The 18,068-nt window shown below is 33.3% G+C and overlaps 1 protein-coding gene across 2 annotated transcripts in view; it reads right to left on the reverse strand.

Annotated features, from left to right (window-relative positions):
* Nucleotides 1-4,024, reverse strand: part of LOC134692176 (high affinity cGMP-specific 3',5'-cyclic phosphodiesterase 9A-like) — a 73,762-nt gene extending 69,738 nt beyond the window's left edge. The window contains exon 1 of one of the 2 annotated variants that reach the window (XM_063552626.1): nucleotides 3,651-4,012. In XM_063552626.1, coding sequence (XP_063408696.1) covers nucleotides 3,651-3,738 — 88 coding nt within the window. In that variant the 5' untranslated portion in view covers nucleotides 3,739-4,012. Of the gene's footprint in view, nucleotides 1-3,650 lie in introns of both variants that reach the window. The other variant, XM_063552627.1, reaches the window with a different exon arrangement.
* Between the last annotated feature and the right edge of the window lie 14,044 nt (nucleotides 4,025-18,068).

Below are 18,068 nucleotides of genomic sequence, written 5' to 3' on the forward strand. Positions count from 1 at the left end.
GTATTAACTGCTAAATTTCACTCATCAATCAATCGTAAACTTACATGCTGCATGATGCATTAAAAATTGTACTAACTTTACAAAATATGGCCTGGTAGCATATATCTACTTACATGTATACATATCATTAACACAGATACATTGTATCATTCCTTCATTACTAAATCCTGCAGACTGATGATGGGGGGGGGGGGGGGGTGGAGGGGTCCCGAGCTTAAAAACATAAAATCATGAAATCCCGGGCTTCAAAAATACGAAATCCTGAGGTCCCGAAATTCGAAAAAAGAATTCCCGGATCCAGAAAGGGTCGATCCCGAAATCCCGAGCTTAAAAACACCCGACACCCGGAGTCCCGATAAAGGTCCTATCCCCCCTCGATGATGGAACCAGAGTAAATGTTGTACATGTACATATAAGTCTATAAGATGTAGATTAATGTGCTACATGTACCCTAATAAGGCCTTCCAAATCTCAGTCTTAACGCTTAACCACAAGTCCTAGAACAGCCATGCCATGGCTTGTAAAATTGATTTCAGGCATGTAAAATTCTTCTCTACTATTCAAGCCAACAGAAACCAACTTAAGTTTTTAAAACATTGAGTTACTGGCTTGTGGACTCAAAAATTTATCGTGAAGGCTGAAATTTCAAAGTCTCCATTATCATGATTATAACATGACAAAGTAATAGTATACATTCTATTCAGGTATATATATATAGTAGTGGGTCTCATTGGGGTCTAAGCGTGACGCGGGATTGCCGATTTTTTTAAGCATGACATGTGAAAGTCAAATTATTGTGCCGTGAAAAAGGGAAATGAAGTCTAGCGGGACACAGGAAATTACGAAAACGTAAGAATTGCTTAAGGTACATAGTGTAAGCAGGATACAGGAAACTGACAAAACAGTAAGCGGGATACGGGATCAGAACCCCCCCAATGAGACCCCCATATAGTACATTGGTATATAACTGAGTAGGTTTAAATGTGAGGTAACGATGGCATACAGTATCTCCTCCCAAAACAGATCAACTCAGTTCAATACTATTTATTTACATTTAGGATGAATGTGGAAATATCAGAAGGATTTAAATTGAAACCCATTAATATTTGACATATTTTGTATTGAATAGATTGAAGTGGTATTTGCATTCCCATTGTGAATGCAAAGAAGTTTTTAATATGGTAAATGAAAAGGGAATTGAAATTTCATAGGTTTTTATATGGCCATGAGATCTTTCTATTGAAACTTTGAACAATGCGACAAGTACACGCCACATATTGTGTAAACTTGAAAGTAATTATGCAATTATCTAAATTGTGAAGTTGTATTTATTATTGGTTTTCTTTTACCGGAATGATTAAATGTGTTTAGCACCATCAATAATTTGTGGTCATAGCGAAAGCAAATGTTTACATAATCACTTTGTTAAAGTAATTACATGCAGATTCTTAACTGAAGACACGCAGAAAAAGGTTCCACTGTAAAGTGTCAATGATACACTGTACTGCAAAACACATTTCATATAAAAAATAATCATGCACCATATCATGTGCACTATATCACACTGTACATGGTGTTTTGTACATGTACATGTACTTGTACTTGAAGAGTACCTGTATGTATTTATGTTAGGAAGTCAGTATTTCATTAACTTTCTCTTATTAAGAATTCTTGTACTGACTGGATGACTAGAGTCCTTTTTAATTTACATTTTAAAACTTAATTGACACGAAAGTAATGAACATGTTAAGCTGTTTCTTGTTTATTTTTCCAAAAATGTAATGATCATTTGTAAACAAATTTAAAAAGATTTCTAATTAGTAGTTTCAGGAAGAAATACATATACATGGTGTATGCAGCAATGATGCAATTGAATGTATGTCACTAGGCAAATTCCACCAGACCTTATCCTGATATACATTGTACATGTTGTAAGCATTTAATCATAAACAATGATAAATAATGACAAATGAAAATACACTGAAAAGACCACACATGTACAATTAAGGTACAAAAAATGAGAAAACCTATTATACATGTACATGTACATTGTACCTTTTAATTGTTTAAAACAATAATAATATATAATATAGTTTAATCTTTAAACAGATAACCATGGCATCCATAAAATTATTTCAAATACATGTAAAAGTTTAAACTGAACAGAATTATCTCTTAAATTTATATATTCACATTAGACACTATATATTCCAGGTGTACATTGTACATAAGTACGGTATATTGAAGTTTCCATTCACAAATGCAATGGCTTAGTGTATTGATATGATCTAAAACTTACATTTATTTTAGTTGTGGAAATTAGGTAGATTTCAGAAAAGTTTATGGGTCTATGCAAATAAGTTCTATGTGGAAAATAGGTGTAAGGAAACCTTTAAAATTTGTACATATGTCATTTGTATGTGCCCAAATTTTTCAAACTTCTTGAACAATATATATGAGGGGGGATAGGAGGGGTCCTGATCCCGAAATCCCGGGATTAAAAACACGAAAAAACCTGACATCCCGAAATTCGAATTAAGAAATTCCCGGATCCCGAAAGGGACAATTCCAAAATCCCTAGCGTAAAAACACCGGATCCTGGAGTCCCAATGGTCCTATCCCCCCTCATATATATATGCATCAACAAAAAATCTAAATATTGTTGTAAATAGCAAGTAATGCATTTATTACAAATTTATGTAGTATATATAACCCCCATAAATAAAGAAACCAAGACAATACATGTAGCATATGCACGCCTTTGCATACAAATCTAATTCAAATGTTTGAGTACATGTACAGTTTATGTTACTTCATATACAAATGTATAAATGAAAAAAAAAAATTATGTATGATTTAGGTTTTGAAACAAAAATAAGACAGAGTATGTGTATCTGTATGGTTAACAAATGTAAACTAACTATTGATTTTGTTACATGTAATTAATTAATCAGAGGAATCAGTATGAGATGAAAAAAAGAACGAAAAATCAAATAAACAATATATATATTAGATATGGAATGTTTCATCATGACGTTAATTTGCCCTTGATTGTTGCAGAATGTGTACAATTAATATGATTGAAAATGATGAAGAGCATTAAAAAACAAGCTTCATTGGAAAGACTAGTAATCATGGTAATTGGTTCTTTTAAAAATCATACAAAAAATTCTAAATCCATAGCAAAATAAATAAATCTTAATAATTTTCTAAAATATTAAAAAAAAATCATCTGGACCTAAGAGTGGAGCTTAGAGCTATATGTTCCTCAGCTAGACTTGAACACAAGATATACAAAATGTTTACAAGTGTATGTTTACATATAAATTAATATAGGGAAAAATCAGCTGCATGACAGTTGTGTACTTATTTAATACTATGAAAGTTGCACCAAAGACCCTTGACAAGAACTATATCTATAAACATACATGACATGTAGGTTTAAAACTTCATACAATTTCAACACACACTTTTTAGAGTGCAAGATGGTATGCACAGGTGGTTTCCACAAATATCTATAATTGAAGGTGGAAGTAAATAAATATATGTCATTTCCACTGTCTTGTAAGCTAAACTTTCCAATAAATTTATAAGATTATAACAAAACATAAACTGCTCATTTCACAAATGATGCAGGACTTTTTTCTTACCTTTCAAATCATCAGAAAAGTCATCGCTACGAAATTCTGCTTGTTCATTTTTACCATCCACTACAAAATATATAATCTTAGTAGCCATAACTATATGATATAACCTTTCATTTCACTTAGAGTGATGGATCATATTTGTTACTCTTAACTTGTTAATTTTGTCACGTTTTATAGTGTTTCCCGCATGGTGAACCTGTCAATATTGACGTGTGAACTGTTTCGTACACATTTAGATCAGTTTCGAAAACAGATAAAAGTGGTTAATTCACTCCAGTATTTGTTGGTATATAATTAAATCCTTAATTGAACAACACACATGTTAAAAACATTATTTATACAGAATTCAACATTAGAAATCATCAAACAAAGTTTGCTGACAACAAAAAATTCGAAATCGATTTACACAAAAGTCCCTCGCTAATGTTTACATCACGTGATTTGTAAGAAAAGTTGGTAGATTGCAGAAAAATCGCACGATAGAAAACCATATATCGAGTACACCTTTAATTATAAAAATAATGGAAATAGTTATTGCATTATGAGGGAGACTTATGAATTAATAATAAAATTAGACTTCGATATATATATATTTTTTTTTATACATGTGTATAACAGGGTGGTTTTAAGGCTTGTATAACAACACTATGTATAAACTATAAACAAGAGAAGAGTTCTTTCTCAAAAAATATTAAAAGAGAACTTTAAAAGGTGGTACCCAACACTGTCACTAAAATTAATTTGGATCGTTAAATTTTCATAAAATTTTTTCAAAGTAGTAACTTTGACCCTTGTACAAAAATATAAAAGTTTCAAAAATTTTGAACCAACCGTTTTGTCAGAAAAATAACACTGGTTATATAGCAGTTTGACAAACACCAATTTTGATCATTGAGAAGCTTGATATCCTTTTTACAATACAACGTAATTAAAACGTTTAGCTGACTTTACAGAGTTATCTCCCTGTAGTGTTAGGTACCACCTTAAAGATAGCTTTGAAAATATTTTCTTTGAAAAATTAAAATTAACTAATGAGACCAGTAAATAAAGGCAACAGTAGTATACCGCTGTTCAAAACTCATAAATCCATGGACAAAAAACAAAATCGGGGTAACAAACCAAAACCGAGCGAAACGCATTAAATATAAGAGGAGAACAACGACACAACACCGAAACGCAACACACACAGAAACAGACCAATCATCAGACAAAACACCACGAGAATAACAAATGTAACACGAAAACCAAATACCGTGAATTTGGGATAGACAAGTACCGTGCCACGTCTTATCTCAATATCAGTAAAATATTCTTGTACATTAAAATAAAAACAAAATACGAAATAGACGAATACACTTCTATAAATAGTGTTTTTTTTTTTTAAAATAGAAAATTATTATGTAAAATGCGAGTAAGTGACCATTTCTTGGAAATAGAGAGGGGTAGATATAAAAGAATTCAAAGAGAAAATAGAATATGTGATATAAATGCGGTTGAAGATGAAACCCACTTTTTCTTAAAATGTAAAATTAATAAATCTTTACGTCATCAGCTTGAAAAAGATATAAATAATATGTGTCCAGAATACTTCAATTTGTCTGAAACAGATAGATTACAATTAATTCTATCTTCATTTGATATTATGCAGCTTACTGTTCCGTTCATTAAAAAGTCATTTGCACTGAGGGGAGTGGACACAATGCCTGCATAAATATTACTGTTTTACCACTTTATATATCATGTTTAATATGTTAATTTTTCAATTGTGTATATTGTATTGTATTGTTTGTATATGCCTTTAACCCCCAGGGGTATAAATGTGCATTTCATAAATAAATAAATAAATAAAGTTAAGGGTTCTTCACACTTTATTTTAAATATTCAGGAAATATAATAAATACAGCCCTGAAATAATAATAACAAACATATAATAAAGTTATTAATTATCACAGTTACATATGAAGTAATCACATATTTCAATTGCACAGTGGAAGATAGGGTAGAAAAATCAAAACTTTGAACAGATTCGAAATCATCAATATAAGCATGCAATTACTTCCAACGAATGTGCCACTATCTTCAAACTATTTATACAATTTATTACCAGGTTTTTAATTGTACAAAGTGTATAAGTAAGAAGAATAGATAGTTTAGTAGTGGAACAATGGCTTGAAGACACAATAAATTTATATTTGTGGGGAGTTTTATGTGGTTTCGGGTGCCAGTAAATAGTTGGAACTTTCATTGTACTTGGTTCTGCTTGAAAGATGTAGCTAAAATTTTATGTTTGTTTCAGATGGGATCAGTTTGAATGTTGGTGAATTCAGTGGCAATTTCCTTTTGTAGAACCTCAATGTAAAATTTACGTCATACAATAAGGATGTTGTTAGCAGCATTATCAGTCGGGACAAAAACGTAACTGGGCTTTTGGATTATGTATGATACAAGAAATTGGACTATTATGGCTGTTAAGGGTAAAATTATCTTTAAAATGTTGGATACCGTTACGTATATCAGCTATGTTCATTACCGAATTTAAAATATATATATATATTTATATATACAACGATTTCTGGTCAGCTTTTTCTCGTTTTATCCATTTAGAGCAGTAAGTACGGAGTGAGTCGTGGATGATATTACGACACTCATTCCATGTTGAAAGGGAACGCTATGTGTTATGTAAAGCACAATCGCCGAGTGAAATTTTTACTGCACTTAGGGTATCGTAAAATGTGCAATTTAAGTCACCAATATACATAATAATAATACTGATACATTTTTGTATGTAAAAATATAGCGGCTAGAATTACTTGCAGTGGCTAAACTGTCAACCGTTTTTATGTTATTTTTTTGGAGGTAAAAAAGTTCCGATTCATACAATCACAATGACGAATGCTTCCGATTCATACAATCACAATGACGAATGCTATTCCTTCAACGATATTGACTAGCTTCCTAAAGTAACGGAAAAGTGATCATTTTCAAGGTGTATCTCATCATTGACTTTATATGATGTCAAAATGCAGGGGGAATCTCCTCAGAATAAGTAAAAGTTTACAAAATTTGATAAGAAATAAACACGATTGTCTGTTGTAGTACTACTAAGAAGAACACATATGAGTTTTGCTCTTTGTTAAAGGTCGCACGCGTACGGTGACCAGCAGTTGTTAAATTCTACGTCATTTAATGATATTTTCTGGAAGGCTGTAACCTTGACATTCATACCATATTTTCTTTTCTTTTTACTGGACCGATTCAGCCTGTATTTGTCCGATGTAAGTACAATCCTATATATCCTACTTGACCATTGAGTAATTGACATAGATTTAGGAGAGTGTCTGTCAAAACTGTGACGTAGAGCTGGTGACATTGTACGTCATTTGTCGTATGGTGGAGAATTGTGTCATTGGCAATCATACTATATATTTTATTTTTACATAAGCTTAGACAAAAAAAATTGACATAGATATAAAAATAGGTAAAGACTTAGCTTTGGCATAAAAAGATAACATAATTATATATACATGTATAGACAAACCATAAAACAAAATCATAGGCATAAATTATAAAACAAAAACATAGGTATAAACAAATATAATCAAAAACATAGACAAAAGGCATGGACAAAGTCATAGACAAATATGTATATATACTGGTATATACAACTCGTCTAAACATCAACCCAACAATGTTAGATCTGTAAATTTGCTACTGGTATATATATACAAGTCTAAATTGAAAACAACGTTGAAACCTATGATTGAGTTGGATATAAACCGCACTTTTTATACGTGTGCATGTAAAACACATTTCTTGGTAGAGGGGTCTAAATACAGCACAAACAACATTTTCCAAAAGACCAAAAAAGTGAAAAAACAATTTTAACAAAACGCATTTGACTAACAGGTCGAACAATTGATGTTCTTAAATATAAAAAAAAAAAGAAGATGTGGTATGATTGCCAATGAGACAACTATCCACAAAAGACCAAAATGACACAAACAAACCCTGCTGACTGTCATTGGCGATTGGCAAATAAATTGATCACGATCGATCGAGATGTAACATGGGTCTTAATTATATAAGTTTAATACTAAACTGATAACAAAAAACTTGCGGAGAAGATAGTAAACCGCGAACATGAGGTGCAAAAATTTGTACATCATATCCGTATTTCGACAATTGACGTCTCCTCATTGATGTTAGGCCGATCAAGACGGTATTTGAAAGGCCATGAAATGTATCTCAATATAGGATTAAAGAGTCGAACAGGATGAACGGAGCGCATAAACCCGAAATAAATGATACAAGTCCAACCGAAAAATATAAACAAGTCAAACCTATGATTGCTTTGGATAAAAACCGCAATTTTCATACGTGTGAATGTAAAACTTTCTTGCCTGGTAGAGGGGGAAAATACAGCACACACAACAATTTCCAAATAACCAAAAATGTGAAAAGTATATATTTTAACAAAACGTATTGATATATATAGACACAAAGATAGAAAACTATATGGACGTACATACATATATAGAGAATAGAGATGGACATTTTCAACTGATTTTTATAGTTCGCTCTTATGTTGTACTGTTATACCACTGTCCCAGGTTAGGGGGAGGGTTGGGATCCCGCTAACATGTTTAACCCCGCCACATTATTTATGTATGTGCCTGTCCCAAGTCAGGAGCCTGTAAATCAGTGGTTGTCGTCTGTTTATGTGTTACATATTTGTTTGCTTTGGATAAAAACCGCAATTTTCATACGTGTGAATGTAAAACTTTCTTGCCTGGTAGAGGGGGAAAATACAACACACACAACAATTTCCAAATAACCAAAAATGTGAAAAGTATATATTTTAACAAAACGTATTGATATATATAGACACAAAGATAGAAAACTATATGGACGTACATACATATATAGAGAATAGAGATGGACATTTTCAACTGATTTTTATAGTTCGCTCTTATGTTGTACTGTTATACCACTGTCCCAGGTTAGGGGGAGGGTTGGGATCCCGCTAACATGTTTAACCCCGCCACATTATTTATGTATGTGCCTGTCCCAAGTCAGGAGCCTGTAAATCAGTGGTTGTCGTCTGTTTATGTGTTACACATTTGTTTTTCGTTCATTTTTTTACATAAATGAGGCCGTTAGTTTTCTAGCTTGAATTGTTTTACATTGTCTTATCGGGGCCTTTTATAGCTGACTATATGCGGTATCGGCTTTGCTCATTGTTGAAGGCCGTACGGTGACATATAATTGTTAATGATTGTGTCATTTTGGTCTTTTGTGGATAGTTGTCTCATTGGCAATCATCTTCTTTTTTTATATATGGACATTAATATAGAAAAACACAGATAGACTTAGACCAAAAATAACGTTTGATTTGTAGTCAGTATTTATATCATAAAAACATTTTTTTTAAATATCAAGCAGCTATACGACATTGTCTACGTCGGAACCTTTTATAGCTGACTATGTGGTATTGGCTTTGCTCATTATTGAAGGCCGTTCGATGACCTATAGTTGTTAATGTCTGTGTCATGTTGGTCTCTTGTGGACAGTTGTCTCTTTGGCACTCATACCACATCTTCTTTTTTATATTGTTATCTTTACAAAAATGATTTAAAAACAAGATTGTCGATAACAATTGACAGTAAAGTATATCATTTCTTGTTTCTTTCCTTTTCACATTACATAACTTTTCAGGAACTTTATTATATTGATTAATATATAGATAAAGTTTCTTAATGTACAGTGGAAAATATTTCATGCGTTTTCAGGACGAGGTTAAATCATGAAAAAAAAAAACCTCAGGTAGGGTTTGCAATAAGGTTGGGATGATAGGCAGGAAAATTGAAATGCCAGTGAAATTGAATATAAGTGTTTTGAACAAGGACAGTGACTTAGTCTTGTAACAGGTCAGCTACTGACCTTCAGAGTTGTAACAGGATTATCATCGAGTAAAGAGTGCAACATTTTACACGAGGCATCATATTTAACGTCCCCATTCTGACCAGCTGCGAATGTTTACATCACGCACATCCGAACTGTACCCAATTATACTGACATGGTGTTTACCCAGTCCCGCTTGAGATCTTGACTTATCTACTTTCTGAATGCATCAAATACATACAATGCAATGAAATTTGGCTATACCTCTTTTGTTGTTCTTTATAATGACTGAACTTAACTTGTTTCCTGAATTTGAATGATATAGATTACAAATTTTTGAATTATTGTGCTGATTTTTTTTCTTACCTCTGCTATATATTTAATCAAATGATCGCGAACTGTAATACATTATTACAAGCTAAGACTGTTATGTTAAAGTACAGTTATGTACCAATATGTTCTTGGATCTTAAAATCTCTTGAAAATTCGTAAGTAGTGGGGATTGACGTCATGTGTTTTAAATAGCCATAAAATGACAGTAAAACTTCAAAAAAATTTAAATGTTAAATAAGTGAAGTGTTAATATAAATATTCATTTCCGCATTTATTACAGTGTCATTGATTCACATCAAAAGTAAACCGTAAACCTGCAAACAACCCGAGTTTAAGTCAAGTTTAGAATAATCAAATTTTCCACGAGTTGAAAGCTTAGAGTAATTTAGGGAAAGTGCAGGTCAAATGTTGGAATAGTAAAAATGAAAAGATTTTTAAAAGGTCAGAGAAGGAACATGAAATAGTGTAAATTTATCCCTATCTAAATAAGATTAGGCGACGATTTAATGTAAAAATGCTTTAGTTTAAATTCAGTGTGTCTGTTGTTCCGTTGTTTTCCTCTTATATCGTTATTGTGTTCACTCTCGGTTTGGTTTATGGCTCGGATTTGTTTTAGTTACCTTAACTTATGAGTATTGAATAGCGCCATACTACAATTGCCATTTTTTACGGTTGTTGCTAATAGCAAGTTCCCGACTTTGTTGCGTATTTATCCATCCCAATCAAACTAAACGGACGAACATGTCTAGCTGAATTAAGTAACTACCAGCAATCATATATTTCAAAATTCGTGTTAATCGTTGATAAACTTAAGAAAACTGGAAATTGTAAATCAAATTTTAATTCGAATAACAAAGCTCGGACACATATGTGAAATGTACATCACACCATTTATTTCCAATTGAATACATGTTTTTTTCAAGAGATGATGAGCAAAGTAAATGAGAAAGAAAAGTTTTGCCCAAATTTTTCAAAAGCCATCTATCTTAGCAAGTTAGCATTTTAGGCTTTTAAAAATGGTGCTGGATTGCTTGATTTATCTATATAAAAAAATCAACGATGAAAATACTATTTGTTTGTTCGAAAATATTTTCTTGAAACGTCTTTTGAATTCATCATTAAAGTTGCAACCTAAACTGTTAAAAATCCGTCAGGAATAGATTTATAAGAGGTATCACCCATACCAGTTCAACCTTTTACAATCTATAGTTTAAAAACCTGCCTGCATATTATTATGTTATTATATCTATGTTATGCGATTGTATCTTTGATTTTTCTTACACATCTAATAATTTGATATAAATATATATTATAAACCTTAAAATTATCAGTATATGAAAATGCACTTTGAAACAATTTCAAAATCGAATGGCAGGTATACTGAATGAAAAGGAACCTGCAGGTTGAATCCGGGTTCAAATCCAAGAGGGAGAGTATTTACTCTTTAAGGTACAAACAAGTGCGACACTGACTTGGAAGCAATGTTGACATTGTCTAGTGTTTTGACCGAAAAATCTAGAAGAAACGTTATTTCGTTTAAGTTATATTTGCCTTGTTTTGTGTACTTGAAACTCAAGAGAGATCGTATTTACTATTTTGTCTGTATTGTCCGGACTTTTTATTATACTATGAAACTTTATTTTCAGTAAGACATTGTGTAGCGACTTCACTATAGGACTGAGTTCACTTGAAACTCTTCAATCGACTTCAGAGTTAAAAGATTATCACGTGAACGCACTAGAGTTGATATTCGGAACAGCTCTAAGTAGCTCTAGGGTAAGGCCTTGACCAAGTATAAAACATAAAATATACTCATTGGTTTAACGTCATTCAAGAGTTTCTCGAGTTTAACCCTGGCTCGGTGAGGGTTGGAACCAGGGTACGAGGGGTTAACTCGAGTAGTTCCAGTAAAATCGTGTTGTTGAAACCCGAGTTAGTAAAGTTAACTCGAGAGTTTCAAGTGAACTCGGCCTAGGAGGAGAAAATGAATCTACCTTTTAAAATATAAATCAATAACCTTTTTCATGTTATCGTTCCGCGACACATAATTTAGAAATTAGTCTAGTCTTTAACATTGTTGTCAATATAATGGAATTGTATGCAACTGTCATACAAACAAGAGGTTTATCTAGCTACAGAATTATGTTAAATCCACCATTTTTTACATAAAATATACCTGTACGAAGTCAGGCATATGACAGACATTTCTTTTTGTTAGATGTGCTTGAGCTTTTGATTTTGCCATTTGATGAAGAACTTTTCGTTATAAATTTCCCTTGGAGTTCGTTTTTTGTTTGTTATGTAACTTTATAATTGAAAAATATGTTCAGATTTTTTTCTCATATACAAAATAATGACGTTTTAATTCGTAGGCAGTAAATATCGATGAAAATAACCGTAACATGCCGTTGTTAAGTAACATGGCCGAAGGCGCCTAAATGTGTCTTGACATTAGACAGCAAGAACAAACAGGAAACGCAGTCTGAATAACATTTAAATTCGATTACTCTAGCAATTAACTTTAAATTTGCTTCAGGAGAAGTCCATTGCTATTACAACAGAATCTTTTAAGATTTTTGAATAAAATCGTGCCCTCGGTTCTACAAGTCTTCCATCAGATCATGTCTAAAGAGATTACTTTTATAACAAACCAAGTTCAATCTAAAAGCAGTGTACACTTGATTTCAGTCCCCCCTCTGATTTGATAAGGTATTATTTTATATTGAAGATTAAAAACGTGTTGTATCATGATTCATAAAACCTAATGGATTTATATGGTTTACATGTTTAGATGGAACAAAACCAGAATCTTGCAATAACTGTCTATATATATATATGCACAACCACATGGTAACACTCATCTTTAAAAACATTAAACAGAACACGAATAACTTATGCTTTTAGATGGTTTGATAAATTTCTTATAATCATTATATGAAAGCAGTAACCAGATTTAAACTGGACAGTCAAAGAAAATAAGTTGAAGAAACATGACTAGAAAACACAATGTCCACAGGGAAAAGAAGCCAAAAAACACTACACCGATGCCAAAAGGATTGATTCGCCAACAATAAGGTTGCTTGTTAATATGCCGAAAACAGACTTACAATGCCGTGACAAAAATAAAAAACGATTGAAAGATAAACAGCAGTTCACAAAAAAACCCATAGAAAACGGAAAAGAGCAACACGACGACCACATTTAAAACCGGGGATCTCAGATGCTTCGGAAGGGACAGAAGATCCTGCTCCACATATTGCACCCTTTGTGTTGCTTATGTATGTACATACTTTGAGATAGTTATAATTCGGCATTTGAGATTTGAGAGGGACTTAACTGTAATGTATCTTTCATTTTCAGTTTAATGGGGTAGACACGTTCAACATTATCACCAAACATTGAATTATTAAATCAGAGAACATCCTCTTCTTGTATACATATATATGGTGAAACTTGACGTGAACAGACAATACTCATGTACAAAGTCTGCATTAAGTGATAAAGTCATAAAGAAGAGGAACAAAGCTGGTTCCTATAGAAACTCCAATAGTTTGATAAAAAAAAAAGTCCTCCAAGCTAACAAATATGTTATCAATCAAGAAATCTACTTCAGTTTCAGAGAACTTGCTTTGCAAAGTACGATTAATATAATTGTATCTATGGCGGCCATTCTTTAAGCCCCGGTCACAACAGATCGTACGATTTTTTTTTGTCTTGGAAGATTCATAAAACAGTTGTCATGGCAAAATGTCAAAAAAATATTTCGAGTGGTTACATCAGCTACGACATATCCACGTTGGTACACGATAAAAAAAAAAGAATTGTTATTGTTCTGTCGTAGGTAAGTCGCAAGTCGGTCGTGCGGCAGTCGTACGACAATCGTGAGTTGTTTGTGGCTGTTTTTCAGTTTTCATGTCATGGGATGCGCGTGTTACTAACGTGTCACTGTCGTAACACTGTCATGTCACTGTCTTGAAACATATGCCAGACTCCATCTGCATGAATCCAACGAAATCACCGGCAGATTCCCGCTCTAACTTTTGATCCATGACCTAAACCACCAACGTCGGGCGTTTTGCTGATTCCTATACTGTTCACGGGCTAGAAACAGCGCTACCAGGACCACATTTTGCTCTTGGAGTCCGGGAAGGCAGATATTCAGCTAGACCAAGCGTAATTTTTCTGTTGGAATAGCCATATTCTTTAAACGACAGACAGTATGTTTTTCCAAACGTTCATTCCCGCCGAATTGTATTCCTCTAAATTAAACAAAAAATATTTTGCACGAGGAACGTACCACTGTCGCACGACAGACAATCAATGTTGTGCGAGCATTGTATGAAATTTGATTTCGTGTGACAATCGTGCGACTGTATCACGAGTGTCTTGCGACAGTCGTAGGATTGTCCGTCACGTGCAAAGTCGTTTTTCTTTATTATAAAAAATGGTTTATGTTGGTACCCACGACAATGTGTTTATCGCCCGACAGTCGCACGACTGTGGTAAGACACTATTACGAGAGCCACCAACCAGTGACACGGCAAAAATTCGGAGAGCGTAAAAGGTGCATGTCCAAATGTCGTCCCACGACACACGATAGCGCGACGATGCTCAAAATATCGTACGACTGTCGTACGATGATCACAAATAACCCACGATTTGACCAATTTTCATGTCGTGGCGCTGCATAGACGTTTCGTGGGTTCGTTGTGACCAGGGGTTTAACATGAAACTAAGTTGGACCAATTTGTTTTTATTTTTCGCTAGGTTTGGTATGATGACAACTTGTGTAAAGGGTAGAACATTAATACATACTAGTATTGAAAGAGTAAAGAGTCATAGACTTAATGTACTCTCACAGATCTTTTGATATTTTTGTTATATCCACATCTGATTCACACTGCCCTTACATAGAGTGGATAGTTTCTCAATAACTCTTAAACTCGGCTACATTGATGTTCTATCGACTAACAATCAAACCTTTTCTGCATTCTAACCGTCAATATATCCTCTAGAACTAGAAATTAAATAAAAACACTCTGTCTCATTTTAAGACTTATACCTAATTCGAATTGACGCAATATTTCATCTAGGTACCAGAATCTTTGAAAAACGAGATGATTTTAATTTCCAAATTATCAGTTCTCACACCTTAGTAGCAATAAACCAACTTCACCTGCATATGACATTTACATTTCCCAAACTCATTCGGTAATCAATAAACTCATCATAGATACCAGGACTTAATTTTGTTTTATACGTCAGACGCGCGTTTCGTCTACAAAAGACTCACATGGGCAATAAAATATCATTCAGTAGCAAATGTGAATATGACAGGAATTTAGGACCAAAAATTCCTAAAAGTTTTGCCAAATACAGCTAAGGTAAAAGAGGGACGAAAGATATCAAAGGGACAGTCAAACTCATAAATCTAAATCAAACTGACAACGCCATGGCTAAAAATGAGAAAGACAAACACACAAACAATAGTACATATGAGTAATCTATGCCTGAGGTAGAAAAGCCTTAGTATTCAATTTTTTTGTAAACAGTTAATTTATAAATATAACCATATCAATGAAAATTCGAGTCAGCACAAAAAGTGATTGCAGCTGCTTCTCAGACTTTATACTAGTGTCTGAGCAAAACGATGATGAACCAGGGTTATGTCAGAGTCTTTTTTTTTTAAATAATACATTGGAAGACCTTGTTGATACCTACCGAATTAGACTATTTACCGGATTTGTAATCACATAAGCAACACGACGGGTGCCGCATGTGGAGCAGGATTTGCTTACCCTTCCGGAGCACCTGAGATCACCCCTGGTTTTTGGTGGGGTTCGTGTTATTTATTCTTTAGTTTTCTATGTTGTGTCATGTGTACTATTGTTTTTCTGTTTGTCTTTTGCATTTTTAGCCATGGCGTTGTCAGTTTGTTTTAGATTTTCGAGTTTGACTGTCCCTTTGGTATCTTTCGTCCCTCTTTTGATAACTATTCCGTATCAACTTCAAACATAATTCGCGGTGCACTTGAAGAATACATTTTATGTATTGACATTGGGCTCGGTACGTCTACATCTCGTCATTGTGGTACATTTGTGTATTCTTGTCTTTTGTTAATATGTGATTTGTTTATATGCTTTTTACTTTGTTGACATACTTTGTTTTTTTTAAAGTGATTAATACTATAACACAATTTTGACTGATGTACCACTATGTTTCACTTTTCCATTTTAATTATGATATATATATAGATATAGGAAGATATGGTGTGAGTGCCAATTAGACAACTCTCCATCAAAATAACAATTTAAAAAATGTAAACCATTATAGGTTAAAGTACGGCCTTCAACATAGAGCCTTGGCTCACACCGAACAACAAGCTATAAAGGGCCCCAAAATTACTAGTGTAAACCATTCAAACGGGAAAACCAACGGTCTAATCTATATAAACAAAACGAGAAAAGAGAAACACGTATATATTACATAAACAAACGACAACTACTGTACATCAGATTCCTGATTATAATTATGATGCCTGCTTGTTTTGATAACACATTGTTATCAATATAATGGAATTGAATGCGAATGATATTTTACCCTATTACCCTGCTTAGAAACGCTTTATATGTGACAGATCGATGCAGCATATGTATACCCTCATTCGTTTTTGTTTTTCGTTATACTAATTTGTATCAACGACCTGACAGCTATAAAAGAGGGACGAAAGATACCAAAGGGACAGTCAAACTCGTAAATCTAAAACAAACTGACAACGCCATGGCTAAAAATGAAAAAGACAAAGACAAACAGAAAAACAATAGTACACATGACACAACATAGAAAACTAAAGAATAAACAACACGAACCTCACCAAAAACTAGGGGTGATCTCAGGTGCTCCGGAAGGGTAAGCAGATCCTGCTCCACATGCGGCACCCGTTACAAATCCGGTAAATAGTCTAATTCGGTAGGTCAAATTCATGAAAGGGAAGGGGATTGTAGTTACGACGTTAGGAACATATCCGATATCATTTGTGAAACGGTTATTCCATAACGGTCAACCAACTCGTGATGGCGTCCGTAAAATTTACGAAGGGATGATTTCAACTTCATAAATCTCTCTTTCGCTTTTACCGCAATGAATGAATTTGATTTTTCCGGCAGGATAAAAAGTAGATGGCAGGATAAACAGTTGCGCAACTATGCGCAAGCCTTATTTTAGTATTAGTATTGTCATCTGATAAAGTCATGCCGATTATATGATACAGTTTTTTCTGCTTTCAAATCTTTCTGTTTGAACCCGCCGAACTGGAAATTATCAATTATTGGTATTATTAATTATTTGGAAAACAAAAGGTCCTGGAATGGAGTTTTTTTTAATCAACAGCATTGTCCTATATTGGTTATAAATAAAGTTGAATTCTTTTATTCGCTGTTTTACGTCATGCACGCTAACAAATTAAAAACTGTACCTATACGCCTTTTTTTTTAGTGCAGATTTTTAGTATTCTTATTGTTATCTTAGAAAGTCTTACTGATTATAATACTAATATAGACCTGTAACAATTTGACAATTTAGCAGTGTCAACCCTGTGATTATGACCCGTGTATATAGCATATCAATCCTGAATAAGCATATTAATCCTGAATACACCGTTTGCTGGTGCGCCTGTCAGATGCGGAACGTACAGATAAGGTAATAGGTAACAGGTGAATATACTATTGGTATCGGTATCGGACTTGACCCGGAACTTCTTAATTATTGGCAATATTAATTACGTGGAAAACAAAAGGGCCTAGAGTGGTGTAATTTTTAATCTACACCTTTGTACTATATTAGTTATAGATAAAGTTGAATTCTGTGATTCGTTGCTTTTACGGGATGACGGCTGACAAATTGGACCTCGTAATTTTAGAATTATAGATAAGATACACCAGTAGTTTATCGAGGTTCAAAAGTCATTCTAGACACGGATAAAAGCAGTACGATGAAGTTAACTATGACTAGTTTGTCAACAAATGAATTTTCAGTGACGCTCGAATAAAATTTTTAAAAAGGTTAAATAAATAACGAAGTTGAAGAGTATATATAGGACCAGCAATTTCTTTTTTTTTCAATGCATGTTAGAATTAAGCAAATTAAACAGAGTTACCTACCGTTGTACATGTCGTGCATAATTTCGCG

This window comes from Mytilus trossulus, chromosome 12 (genome assembly GCF_036588685.1).
Source record: "Mytilus trossulus isolate FHL-02 chromosome 12, PNRI_Mtr1.1.1.hap1, whole genome shotgun sequence".
Classification (NCBI taxonomy): domain Eukaryota; kingdom Metazoa; phylum Mollusca; class Bivalvia; order Mytilida; family Mytilidae; genus Mytilus; species Mytilus trossulus.